This window comes from Falco naumanni, chromosome 2 (assembly GCF_017639655.2).
Source record: "Falco naumanni isolate bFalNau1 chromosome 2, bFalNau1.pat, whole genome shotgun sequence".
Taxonomy (NCBI): Eukaryota; Metazoa; Chordata; class Aves; order Falconiformes; family Falconidae; genus Falco; species Falco naumanni.
In genome coordinates, this window is record NC_054055.1 from 33,328,669 (window position 1) to 33,343,538 (window position 14,870).

Consider the following 14,870-nt stretch of genomic DNA (forward strand, 5'->3'; position numbering starts at 1 on the left):
CCCTTTTTCTCCACAATATTTATTGCAACCAGTATGATAGACTTTGACTACATATACCTTAAAGCAGGAATTGTTGCTTCTTTGTGTGTTTAACAGCTACAAATGGAGTCTCATTAATGATTATGGCTCCTAGAAAACTACTAGGAAGCCTGTATTTGAAGTTTTGTTGCATTTATCTGTCAACAGAAATAGTTATATTTCCAAGACCAAAATTGTTTCTGTGGCTTGAAAATGGCAGATTCCGTAATTCAGTTATCTTCAAGACTGACTTTTGAGCTAGTATATAAATTAAGAATTACTGGTTTATTCCTCCTGAAGATCATTTTTCAGTTAGTTTCACTTTTGAAGTATAATAAGTATACGTTAGCCACTTTGAAGAGGATGAAATCAAATGTGCATTTAGCAGCTTTATACAGTCCTGTGTCGTCATGTTAAGAACTCTGTGCCTTTAACAAAAACCTGCTGATTTTACCATATGCAGTTCAGTGTTTATCAAAGTGCTTACACTGAATTTATTTTAAATAAATTTTAAACACATGTATTTTCACCACCTGAATTTTTCATATTGCAACATCAAAAAAATGAAGCAAGTGTGATCTACAGACAGTTGAAGTGTTGTATATGTGTGTATGCAGTCAAATATGTACATTCACAACTGGCAACACTTTAATACTAGGTTCACACTATATTGTCTGCAGCAGCTCAGATAACTTACTCCTTTTAACCAAAGCCAAATAAGAAATGGTCCCAATGGTGCCTCTCCCTTCCTTAGAAGGCATTTGTACTACTCACTGGCAGGTTTACAGAAAAGAGATGACTAATACCTTGTCCAAATGCACGTTAAGTACTGAAGGCTGCTATTTGCTATAAACTTACATCAAAGGCTTCAAGAAATGACATTTGGATACAACAGTAGTTCAATTGCCTTAAAGAAGGTTCAGGAATTGCAACTAGCAGGTTGCACAAAACACTCCCTGGTGAACCCCTGAAGAAAACGGTGCATCTGTAGTTTATGTACAGAGCTGATACACTCATCTCACCGCCCCCCATCCCCCTGACACCAACACTATACTTTCAAAACTACCTTCTCAGAGCTTAGGCAACATCATAATCCATCGCTGCCCCGGGAACTTTCATTTAATGCACTTCCAAAAGGACAGTACCCAATTACATTTGTTCCTACAGGTGAATGCATTTGTTTACCGTATCATTCTCAACAGACTACACAGGCTCAGGGCAGCAGCTTCTGGGGATTTTTATTGGGCGGGGGGAGAAGGTCGTACTTTAACTGGCACAAATGCTTGGTTTTCACAGCTTCTGTCACCACTGACAGCACTTACAAGTAGGTGCAAGCAAAATCATAGGCAAACAGGAGCTACACACACATATTTGGGTTTAAATCCAATGCTCATCATCATACAAGAACAAGGAGAGCCAATTCTCATTTCTCTTTTTCTTTAGCTGAGTGTGTAATTTGCTTCACTCCTTTCACATCTAACATAAACCAGCCTTCAGGCACTAAACAACATTGGTTGAACCACTAAGCACTGTTTATCACAAGCACTAATCAAATAAGATTTCTGTACAGAAAAAGTGATCTAAAATGATAACATGCAAGAGGAGCTCAAAATTACTTTAAGTAAACTGGTTTCACTTATGTCTTCATTCCTGAATATTTTGACCCTAACCATAGCATCATTCAAGATATTATGGATGCTAAAGGTTTACATGGACTCAACCAACAGGGATACTTCACAGAAGGAAAATCCATGAGGCCCTGTTAAACAAAACACCATCACACCTGGCTCTGGATCTCCCTGACCAGTGAATCACTAAAGGCTGGAAGAAGTACTCTGGGGAGGTATCACTATGCTTTCTGCATTGTTCTTACACTCTTCTCAAGGCATCTGCTATTGATTACCACTGAGGAAAGGATACCAGCCAGATTATCTTTGGTGAGACCCAGTATCATGTTGTCTGTCTCCAAATAGTATCCAGTAGCAATGCTGGTACTATCTCACCTGTTGGGATGTTGTAAGCCACTTACCAAAAATAAATGTGATTAAAAATGTCATACATAATACTAATGATTTGTGACATAAGAAATTCTGAAGACTGACAACACCCTCCTAATGTAAAAATGTGGGGGAACTTTTAAAAGAATATAAATAATATTTAGAAATCCTTTGATTTATCTCATTTACTGCTTTTATTTACTTTCTAACTACAAATAAACCTTAAATATTTTTATTACAGAAATACCTAAAAGCAGTCATTAGGGCCTTGTTATGCTAAAATGCTACGTAAATACATGAAAGACATCATCTTTGCCTCAAAAGTACTTATTATAGGCCAAGATAAAGTAGATTAACAGCAAAATGGAGCACTCAATCTGAATTACTTGTGAGGCAGCCTGGAAAAGGTCATCTGAGTTCTGTGATGATTTTGAGAAAAAAAGCACATAAACACAACTGATGGCTGAGAGCCCTCCTTTAAATGCTCCAGTGTAAACCAACTATCACCACTCAGAAACTGAATCCACAACCAGCTTGATTCCGTCAAATGGGTTTAGCACTCATCTTCTCAGCATATTTAAACAGCCCCCAGCATACAGTAATTCATTCTTCTGGCCGAAGCAAAAATACAAACAATTGAACATGTGACCACCTTACAGAATATTTGCAGAACAAGGAGACACCACGAGTGAAAAGCAGACAATTCAACCATTCCAATACAAACTGAAACAGAACAACCCCCCCCCCCCGAAGCCAAGCAAAACTAAGGGTGCATCCCTGCAACTGAAGATCATCAGAGAAATGCAATATAAGTATCAAAATTCTGATTCATTTTAACAGTTAAACCCTCAAGATCTGCTTTACATGAGACATCCCACAGCAGTGAGTCTCAGTTTTCAAGTGGCCTAAAATACTAATCTCTAGAAAGCAGCCCTTCATAAGGTTAAAACCACACCACAATTAACATATAATCAGAGCGAACAGGTTTTAACAACTGTGAAAAACTGCAAGCTATAAAACACACCTTGAATTCAGTAAGTCGTCAGACTATAACATTTCTAGCACTAGTCTTTTGACATGCTTAAGCCAGTGTAACAAAAAGCACCTCAATATTACGAAGAATTCCCTCCTAGAAAAAACAACCCCCAGACCCTACTCCTAGCCAGACACAAAGTACACACTTTCAACAAGATCGAACACTGAAATGCAATTCAAATAAAAGTATTAGAAAAAACAGACATCTCCATGTTAAAGTGTTCAAAAAATTACTTTGAAGAAGACATTTTGAAAACCCGCTAGCATTAGTCTTATGTTTAGGAACTGGTCTCTAAGCCAGGCCCATGAGACTCTTTCCAGTCCATCTGCTGTCTCTGCCACTCCCAAGTGCCAGCCCAGTCCCAGTACTGTTTAATCTGTGTGCATGAGAGGTAATCCTACTGACAAAACAGATTTACCTATATATTTTATATTAGATGCGTCTGGTTTCCAAGGTTCATGGGCTCTTACTAACAAACAGTTGCACTTATCTGTGCTAGTACATCAATGATATTTTTGTAACATCCCTTTAACAAAAGCAGAAAAGGGGATTTTTATTAAACATTACTTGACACTGTAAGATTCTCATGCTGTTGTGTACCTGTCCAGGAATTTCAGTAACAGAAGCCCAAAGGATTTAGCAGAAGAGAAGGGAGCAGGCCAGGAACACAGAGCCTTGACAGTTCTGCTGGAGCTGCTGGGGAATTGTACTTGCACGTACCTATGTTAGAATAAGACTTCCTGGACTGCCTCCTTCAGAGGCTGTAAAGGAAGCCTGCACAGACTAGCTCAGACCTGAAATAAAATCTTTAGATTCTGAAGGCTGATATCCTATCTGATATAAGCATGTTGCCCTTCTCACAAAAAAATACCAAAGGGCAATACTTCTATTGACTACTACGAACTGTGTAAAAAAAACACTTTTATTATAGCAACGGCAGTTTGAGATGCACCCTCAGAATTTTTACTGTACTTAAGACATCGTTGGACTGACTAATATGTAACTGGCAGGTAATAACCAGTGAACTAGCCATTTTTCACTCTTTTGAAAGAACTTCTAATTCTTTCACAAGAAAACTTTTTTCCATTAGAAAAATGAAATAAAGTACAGTACTAGAAGGCTACTTTTCTGACTGCTTAGTCTATGCAATTAAAATCAAATAACAAAACATTTGGAAATTTGCTACAAACTTTCCAATCAAGAGGAAAGAATTCAAACCAAAAAATACAATGAACTTAAAAAAAAAGTTGAGAAATAAAAAAATTTAAATATTTAAAATAACATTCCAAAGAACATTACATTTCTAAAGCTTTCCCACATCATTTATTCCCTTTCTTTTACATAACAAATATTAATAATTTAAGCTTTTGGTTGCAGCAGAGAATCAGTTTATGAAATAATTTTTCAATTTTATGAAATCCTACTCTAGAAATGTAACAAAAAAAGACTCCTTACCAATTTCTTGATAAGTAAAACTGAAAAGCTGCAGTCATAATTAATTTTCGTAGTGTTTCAAAGAAAAGCATCCATACTTACCAGCACTGCTGCTTTCAGATTTTTCTTCCGGTTGGCTTTCTGGAAAAAAAAAACCAACCAAATGAATATAAAAGGGAACATAACATTTCTGTATTGATTATTTGAAATTACATGTAAAAAGTGGATTGCAAAGAAAAGAAGATGATAAATTATGATAAAATCATAATCACTGGATTTGATTAATGTTTATAAATTTACCTTCTGAAGGTACCTTTAGTGCCCAAACTCGCAACTTAAAATCAGTGCCCAAACTCACAACTTCCATTACACCTCTGAGCTCTGCAAGAATGAAGTTACACATCTGTACAAAATCAGTGGTAGGATTATGCTTAAGCAACAAATAGTATCTATTTATCTCACTGGTCAGTCTAGACAAATGAATATTATTTTTATATATAAAAAAATAATCAAGGTTCTGCAAAAGAATGCTCTTAATTGGTATTAGGTATTTTTTTTAACCTGATCAACCTCTCCTTTACCCTTTCTGCAGATCACACAAGAATATCTCTTTTCAATCTTTTCCCTTTCTGATCATTGGCCCTCAAACGATACTATAGCCCAACCTGTTAAGTACAAAAAATGCACATAATCAGAAATGTCTCCTGTTCCACAAAGCAGAGAAGCAATGTATGAAGGAAAAACCTAGGCACAAGTGTTGCAAAGTGACTTGCCAAAAAATTATCATTTGGGTGAATGGTAGAGTCAGATTCAGAAACAGCTTTCTGCATGACACTCCAATCCCACATTTCAAGAAATGGCAGCCAGCGAATGTATTTTGGTAAACTGAGTTCTAACATCTACCAAGCCCTATGAAATTAATCCCCTACATAAAATTATCAACCTAAAATTTGACTTCTCCTCCTACATTTCTCCTTTTTACACATCTTCTAAGGTAGAGAATAAAAAGAACATTTTCATTCATCTGAAATACGGTTTAAAATGGTAATATTCATCCTTAGCTTTCAACTCAGACATGTCACAACTATCATTACGGGCTATTTATTTACAGATGAGAGTGAATTACTGCTTTAACTCAGATAATAATTTTTGAGTTCAGTTAGTTTGATCATTTTTGCCATTTACAGGCTGGGCATTAACTGAACTGAAAACCTGCAATATTTTACAAAACCTTTTTTCTTCCACTGATTCTTTCTAGTTTTCATGGCTGATAGCCCTGTTTTCTCATTGAGATGGCTGACAGCCTGAGAACTAATGCAAATGGAAAAAGCAGTATCTCACAGAGCCTTCTTTCTTTCCCAGTAGCTGTCATTAGTCTTAGCAGCTGAAAGCACGTGCTTTCTCAAGAGAAAATATCCATTATATGGCCTCTTCCCACCCGTGAGTATTCACAAAGTGAGTTAAAATTCCGCCAACTTTCAGATATACATGCAGGATAGCCTGTTTGCAGGAAAACATTTGTTTTCTCATTGACATCATATTTTCTGTGTTATTTAGCACATTTACAGCACAATGTTATTACCCAACCAGTACCCTAACTCAGTTGTAACTTAATTAAGGAAACATTGAGTACACACACACACAAAAGAGGACACAATGAAGGACACGCAAGTGTACTAAGATGTCAACTGCTGCCTGGACTGAGATGTAAGAAGCAGCTGGATTTAAAGCAGTTTCTTTTTAACTGTTTCAGTGAAAGACTAGCTACCTAGCCAAAACTACTGCATAACACATCAAGCATTTCTGATTCAAAGAACAATAACGTGTATCATGTCTATAGGTGGAGTGTGTGTGTTTGCTTGTATGTATCAACAGAATTTGCCCTCAACAGCAGAGACAAAAAAACAGACAAAATTCAAGCCTTGCAAAAAAGTGGTGTTTTTTTTCCTCATCATTAGACAATTTGGATTTGTTATGACTAGGTCACAAATCTCTGCTTTAAAAATCTTCTCAGAACTAATATCCTGAAGAAGGTAAAAGAAGTTATGTCTATTCAATATATTTTATTGATGCAGACTACAGCTGCTCAGCCTCCTCCACAACATGCAAGATTAACAGATAAATATCAATAGGTTGGGGTTGGTTGGTTGTTTTTTTGTGGTTGTTTTTTTATTGGGGGTGGTGGTGGTGGTGCAGGTTTTTTTACACATACATCAGTAAGACTGAAAAAAACAAGTTTTAAGTCAATGAGGAAGGCAGAAATCCAATTCTATTCCCATCACACTGAACCCATTCTAACGTACCTTGTATTTTGTGCATTGTATTCTCAATTGCTAAATTTGTACAGACATTAACAGTCTACAGTTTTGATAACAAAAATGAAAATTAGGAGCCTACCCGTGCCAGCCAGCTGAACGTACTTTACAGTAATTTCTTTATTCTTGCAACACTCGTAAGAAGTAAATAAATACAATTTCCATTTTTTAGAGGTGGAGAAGAGAGATGATGTAAGAAGTCACAGTTGTTTTCTAAATGGACCGTAAGTCACAATAATACTGACCCATCAAAATGCTGTCTGTAATTAGACTAACTTGAGTCACATATTCTGCTTTTATGATCACGGGTTGCATCTTCTTTATGATCCTCAAAAATATTTGAAAATTTGCATAAATGCCAGGGACCTGAAAGGCTGCTGCTACTTCTATTTCTTTTGATCGTGAGGCTGCTGATAGGTTTTCCTCTTCTGCTAACAGTCCATAAAAGACTGAAGTACATAGAGGAACAAAGTAGCATTAAGACCCCAAACCATTTTGGAGACAGAAATGCATGGCAGATTGAATAGAAATAATTTGAAAGTACTGTTAAAGTAGACAGGTATACATCAAAACTCCTCAGCAGGCAGAGCTAAGATGGCAGAATGATGAGGGAGTGCATTTAATTCCTAAATAAGAGTTTGATGAGAAATTTGAGAAGTCAAACATTAATCTAATAGGATTAGTAGTAGTAATAGAAGGCATCAAGATTCTGAGCACTGCATATTTTATTGGAAATAATTAAGTGTAATTAAAGAAGTAACTGATTTAATGATGGGAAGAAACATCTTTCCAGGATTTTTATTAGTCTTTCTTCCATTCACATTTCTTTAAATGTCTGGATAGATCTGGTATTTCAAAATACACAAAATACAGAATACAGACCTCTGAATATTCATTTTCACTGGAATACAATTGTGCATTGTACATTAAACAGTAAGTGTGATTCATGTACAAACTCAGAAAAGGTCCTTTCATGTATGAAAAGCTGTATAAAGGAAAAAAAACAACTCAAAACAAAGGGAGAATATTCAAGGAGTGTGGGAATAAAGGAGCTGTTCTAAGGTATATAAGCAGTTACGTGTATTATTGAACAAGAACACAAAAAAATCTGAAATTCATGAATTGAGATTCTGAAAGAAGAGAAGATTCAGGAAACTGGAGAAGAACGCAATGTTAACAGCCAGCAGTCTTCTGTGAAGCACAAAACAGTGAAACAATCCATGCATGAACGCTGCTGAGAAACAAAGGTCTGGCAGTCATTCTGTCAATGGAATTCTCTAAACACTTTTTACTTTCAGCAAGATGGAACAAGCATGAAAGAATTTAAAATCACTAAAACAGGCATTAAGGCAATCCCACTTATGAAGGGGGAGTTGTGAAGATACACTTAAAATTTCAATAAAATGAGTCATCTCATCCTACTTTACAGAAATAACTTGTAATTTATTTGTGCCGGCAGCGTAAAACCTTCCTCTCCACCCATCAGTCCTTTACAGTTAGGGATGCAATTGCCTGCCAAGGTCTGTGTTTTCCCAATTCACATTAGTAGCACAATTGTCCAAGAACTAGCTCAGTAAGAAACTTTTATCGTTATCTGTAACATAGCTCCAATTTTCATTTATATTCAGGGACAGCAATCCTAAACTACCTGCTGGCAAAAAAATTAAGCAAGTCAATTAAAGCAGTAAGGGAATTAATTTATAATTGCAATCAGAAAATTTTGCTGTTAAATGTTTAACAAAAGCATGTTCCCATTCCTTCAACCAAGAAAGAAACTGTCAAATTACAGCACATCTTTATGTCAGGGTGTCTGTCAGTAGGAAGCTCAGAAAGAAACAATTTTAACCAAATATACCTTATGTCATGCCATGACTTCCACCTAGATAGTTCTTAGCTATACATGCATAAGAAAAATTAATTTTGTTCAATACAACAAATGGAAATATAAGCAAAATACTCTCCTTTCCTCCCGCCCAAAAAATTACAGCTATGATAGCTGATGACAAAGATAAAATAAAGTGACTGGAAGCACAAATAGCATTGTTGCATAGCAACTGTTGATGTACATATGGTGATGTTTATGGAACAGAATGTAGTTCATATTTAATGCAGAAATAATACTGAAACCAGCCTAGACAGCAAGACCTACACAGCAAGAGACAACTGTACTTCAGATCCCTCTGCAGTCATCACAGAAGCCACAGCTTTGCTAAACTGATATTCAGGAACACCACCACAGGTCTTGCCCAGCAATGAAGACAAAGCAATATCTCACATGTGCAAATTCCCTTGCAAAGGAAGTAGGGAGATATTTTGCAGCTACTATTTTTGGAGTGCATTGTACTACTCTGTAATATTCATTAGAGCTGTTGTAAAATACAGAAAAAGAAACAGGAGAAACCCCAGTTAGTCTAAACAGAAAGTGCACCAAGTGTGAAAGCCAGCACAGCCAGATTTTTAATAGTATCTGGGTTGGGATCCACTTTATCCAGCTTCATAGTAGCTCAGACCTAGTGTGCAAACTACAGAAGGCCAAGAAACTGCAATTTATTAGACTCTGGACGTAACAAATGGCACCTCAGAAGAGCCTACTGCTATGGATTAACAATACTGTCCCCAATATGGGACCACCAGAGATGCAGAGGTTTACAATGTAAGAACTAAAGTACCTCTTCCAATTCAACAGGTATTAGAAACAAGTTCAGTTAAAACAAAAATCACACAAAATCCAATTCAGAAATCTAGAAATTACATCATGAAGAAAATATTAAATTACTTGTCAAATCTGATCTCTTTTGCTTGTTTTAAGTGACCTGCCAAGTCAATGTGAAGTGCAGAATTATCCAGAACATGTAAACTCCCTGCAGCATCTTTCAAGATTACAAAATATTTCAGAAGCAGTTTTGTCATCCCTCATTTTCTGAAAGACCATCTCACTACAACATAAGGATCCCAGGATTAGAAGACAGCACACAAAATAGATCTTAGGGCTTTTAACGTGCTCAAAAAAAACAGAAAAATAAACCCCCAAACCCACAATCAAAAAAACTCCCCACCCTTTACAAAAGAAACCCAACTGGTTTATGCCATTTGCTCCATTTAGGTAAGTTCAGTCCTCAAGAAGGGTACTGACTGACATCAATAGTGCATGAAGCACTTTTTTATCTGTATTTCATTTCCATAATTCCTCAAATGCATCCTTCCAGATTCCACATTAGCAACACCAGCTGCAGTTCCATACCAGCTTAATCTTTGGCCCACAGCTCAAATTGGCATATTGATTCTGTTACATGGTGCACTTCACAAAAGAAAAAGGAACGAGATCACATTTTCACAGAAATATGCTAATTATAATTTGAAGACAAATACTGGTCTGTGAACATAAGAATAAATGAATTTCAGTTTCCTATGACTATATCATACTGCGGATTGACTGATGTGCAAAGATGTAAGTTTTTATTGAGTCTTTTTTCATGGTTGATATAATTATAGCATTTTTTCCTATGTGGACTTGTGGTATCAAATAGGGTAGCAGTCTTTCTTTCGGCTGGGATATCCACATAGTTTTGTCCCATGCTTCAGACACCTGTTGTCATGCTAGCCATAATTCACTATGAAATTTGTTGAAATTGGCCATAAAGCTCAAAACATACTGGCAATACACATATAAACACAAGAGTGTGGCTGCAGGAACATGGTGTCTGTACGAAATCTGACTGGAATTTGGAATGTATGTGTCACATTCATCTTTACAACCAAAAAAAGTCACGCTAGAAAAGCACATTAAAGTTTATTTTTGATTGTACTGCCAACGCCAGCTTTAACACAACAGCAACACATTTTAGCCATTTTGCATTTAAGCAAGTTTCATGAAAACTCACTGACTGCATGCTATGCTTCCCGATCTCAAGCAAAAACAATTTTGACAGGCTCTATGCTTATTCAGTGCTTCAAGTATTTCTCATTTCACTAACTACCCTTTGCTCCCGATTAATGTAACAACTTCTACTCAAGAGATCCATGGTCCTTGAATAGCATTTTCTAATTGCTAAGAAATTAAAAAATTTTAATTTATTAAATAATAATTGGACAGGTTCTAAGTACCTAAAGATTTCTAGACACAGGCATTAGAGACAGTAAAACAGAAATAAACAGGCATCTTCCAGCCATCCCATTCTAATGACTTTCATTCTAACTAATGACAAATACTCCACATTTAAGTTAAGCATCTGCACTTGCTGCAACTCAAGTTACCGTTAAGAGGTTTTTGAAGCAGTATTTTGTATCATAAGGTGTCTTGGGAAGCAAAATCCCATGGGATTTGCATCATGTAAAAGTCACTGAATGTATACTCTAAACACATCTTCACACCTAAAATCTCTCTCTTCTGTCAAGCATTCTGAGGTATGGGCACAGAGAAATGAAGAAGGATCAGGTACTACTAAAATGCTTGCAACATTCTTGAAAATTTGTTCCCTTTCCACATTTGTAATCTATGAATTATAAGCCAGTATTTTTAAAGTGTTGCAAGTCACAGAACAATACAATTTTTTTAAAGTGAAAAACCAGTAACACAATTACATTAGTTTCAGATAAAGGGACAACAAATGCAAAGTGCCTAAGTTGTAGTGTAAAAGCTTGTATTTGTAACACGACTGAGAGAGCCAAGCTCCTTGTACCATAATATCTCAAAGCTCAGCCATTAAATCTTTAAAACAGATTTTAAGAAGGAGGTGGTCAAACTTACTAAGTATTGTAAGTCTGTCCTGTGAGTTATGATTCTCCCTCCTTATTTGGTAAAGCATCACACGAACATCACAGCAATTACTTGCCAGCCTATGAACATCAAAAAATCAGAAGCTGGTCACACTGTAGTTTCTGCCCAACAAAAGGCAGAAGTATTAAAAAAAAAAATTACTATTATTTGTCTTCTGGGGACACCAAAACTTAAATGCCTGAAACAGATAACCTGCAGACAAAGAGGTACACTCTGCAGACACCTTCCTTCTGTCTCTAACATCCAGAACATGATCATGTAATTTCAGTAGAAAAACCTTATAGCACATAGGAGTTACATGCAAGGCAGTCTGCTGAACTTACTGTACAGTGTAACACTACGATGTCCCTTAAGCTTAACATGTGATTTGGGACATATGATCTTGAATATCCTAATCACTCATAGAGCTACTGAGCTGAACTTAAGGCAGGCCAAACAGCTGGAATCCAGTGAGAAAAATGATAACCCAACTGCTGCACTGTTTGGTATCATGACCTTATTAAGCTTTAATACACTTAAACCATATATGTACTTCAATGTGGTGAACAGATGTGTTCATTGATAAAATGGATCTGTTCAACTGGACAGAGGAAGAATCAGCATCCTTGTAAAACTATATTCACAGCAGACACCAATTCAAGGAGGACAAAAAAGTATTAGTTGCTCCCAAAAGTGCACGGGAACTTAAAAACATTTTTTCCAGTGAAAAACCTAAAGGGGAATAGACAATGTACTGCACTCCACACTCTCCCTGTTCTCTTCAGCAGACTCACAGCTGAAACATACATGAAAGCCCTATGTGCAGAACTTAGATTAGTTGCTAAATCATATAAGGAGAGACAGAAACAAAAAAAGTACAACAGCGTATGCAGATAACAACACAACAGAGCCAAAATCTGACTTCTGGGTCTTATGGCCTTTACAGAATACAGTTTATTGAAATCATGTATATTGGAATCATAACAAATAACTTTAATTCTAACTTACCTACTGAACTTTCTGTGAACACTGTTAGGGTCTGTCCTCCCACACTTTGCAAAAGAAATGGATGTTCCCTTGGTGCACTGACTGAAGTAGGTTTTCCTCCAATATCATTGATGCTTGCAAGCTCTTCATTCAAAGTAAATGACACCTAACAGTCACAATTACCACAGTGTTACTAAACAGACTCAATTGCACAGCTTTGAGAGTTATGGGGAAAACAAGAGAGGAAACACAAGCAGTATAGCAAATTTCCAATTCAAAAACATAAAGAGTGGGATAAAAGTCTTTGATCTCCTGCTGAAATGCAGAATTCAAAGCTTTCATTTACTTACTAAAATTTACTCATCTTTTAAAAAATTGTAAATTACTTCCTCCTGAAGTCACGAGAACAATTGGATTATACTTATTAAAATGTAAGGCATAATAAGTTTTCAGACATTGCTCAGCAGGAGTGCTTTAAAATGTTTCACACAGCCAGTTGAATTCCAGGAAAAGTGCTAATATACCACAAGTGTTATTAGCCCAGGAACTCCTGAATTTTATGCAGCCCAAGAGAGGTTCAAATACAGCTCCTTGGCTATTTTTACATTGTGTACCCAATACACGAGCTGAAGAGGGACTAGGGGGCCTGGGGTAACCAGAATCCCCAGCCACAGGACACAGCAAGAAACCTGAAGAGGGACATTTCAGACCAGCAGTACATGCTTTTCCTGTACATCCTGCTTAGCCTCATTCTGCCATGCAGCAACAGGGCCCCCAGGAAGGCACCCATACTCGTTGGGTTCCTTACTGCTTGGTTTTACATGGTCTGCAAAATGAACTTTGTGGGTCTCATCAATATCCAAATTTTGGTGTGAGGGTCACAAAATTAGGGAGGTATCCAAACCTCCAGCAGAACTCTCTCCACTTATCTTAAAAGGATTTTGGCCAGATTATCAAATGGCAAATGCAGCTTGTTCCCTTCCCATTTTTTTGTCCAGCTTCTTCCTATTCAGTGGTACTTGAAGTAATTCTAACTAATACAACTTCCCTTATCTCCTGAAAAAGATACAGGAAGTTACTATCACGCACTGAGGCTGCTAATAAAGGAAGTTACCTTTGCATGCAGAACCTTCAAGTTGCTTTATATTTAGTAGGACCAAATTTCAAATATAAGACAGAATACTTTCTGAAATTGCAACCCTTCATCTCCAACTTCTTTCACTTTATCATCATACTCCTTAGTCCTCAGACAGCCTTTTGCACTAATACATCTCAAAATGTTTAGAAAAAGTCGCTACTATGACTGCTGCTTACATATGGGTAAACAAACCTAGGGAACAAAGAGACCTGATGAAAGTCCCACAGTAAATCTATGGGCAGAATTATGAACAGAATTCTCTCCTCCCGATTTTGTGGTACAATCCTTATTACAGGTGTAACAAAAAAAAAAAAGTGACATTAGAAACTAGTTCTAAACAAGTTCTAAACAATTTTTAGAATTCAAAATATAACACATTCACAGCCTTTGTATTTAGTAATTACTTACTTCTGTTCTTCCTTGATTTCTGCAAAAGAAAATATTTAATGTTTTAGTTTTCATAATCTAATTCCACAAGTTTAGCTTTCCTGATAAAAACCCACACTCAAATCCTAGTTTTATTACTCATCTACACTCCTGAGCTGCTCAAATTTGTTATGCTGATGCCCAAGAATGGGAAAAGTGTCAGCAGTTGAGAACAGAAGCAGCAAAATAGCACATGTAAGTTATAGAGCATTCTCTAGTTAGATGTGCATATTACTTGGGTTTAAGAAATCAAACATCATATAATGGGATACAACCACTGTCTAGAGTAATTTCATAAAATTTATATTCATAATTACTATACAAGCAAGTACCATTCAGGTATCAGAGAAATATGCAGTGTTTGCAAGAAACAGTATTATGCATTATAAGAGGTGCAACATAACCTATTTTACTGCTGGTAACTTCTTCTAAAAAATGCAGTCAATAAAGGTACAGTAAAGGCTTACTTGGCAATCCTTAGTTTTCCCACTTCACCTCTTCCTGAAGCTTTATTCCACTGTTGCGACAAGTATTTGGGGACCTAAGACAAGACAGATTTCAAGAAAAGTAGATTTTAAAATTCTTAAAATGCTTTTACCCTACCTCTTCAGAATACAGTATGACCTAAATATAGTAGACAATATTGAATCACAGAATTGTTTGGGTTGAAGAGACCTTTAAAGGCCATCTAGTGCACCCCCCCTGCAATAAGCGTGGACATCTTCTACTTGATCAGGTTGCTCAGAGAAACACCCAGCCTGAC

At 36.5% G+C, this 14,870-nt stretch overlaps 1 protein-coding gene across 1 annotated transcript in view; it reads right to left on the reverse strand.

The window, feature by feature from the left end:
- GTF2F2 (general transcription factor IIF subunit 2) overlaps nt 1–14,870 on the reverse strand; it is an 87,900-nt gene that overhangs the window by 65,445 nt on the left and 7,585 nt on the right. The window contains exons 2-5 of the mRNA XM_040583944.1: nt 14,575–14,648; nt 14,090–14,108; nt 12,565–12,709; nt 4,588–4,626 (exon numbers count right to left, since the gene is read on the reverse strand). Coding sequence (XP_040439878.1) covers nt 4,588–4,626; nt 12,565–12,709; nt 14,090–14,108; nt 14,575–14,648 — 277 coding nt within the window. The remainder of the gene's footprint in view (nt 1–4,587; nt 4,627–12,564; nt 12,710–14,089; nt 14,109–14,574; nt 14,649–14,870) is intronic.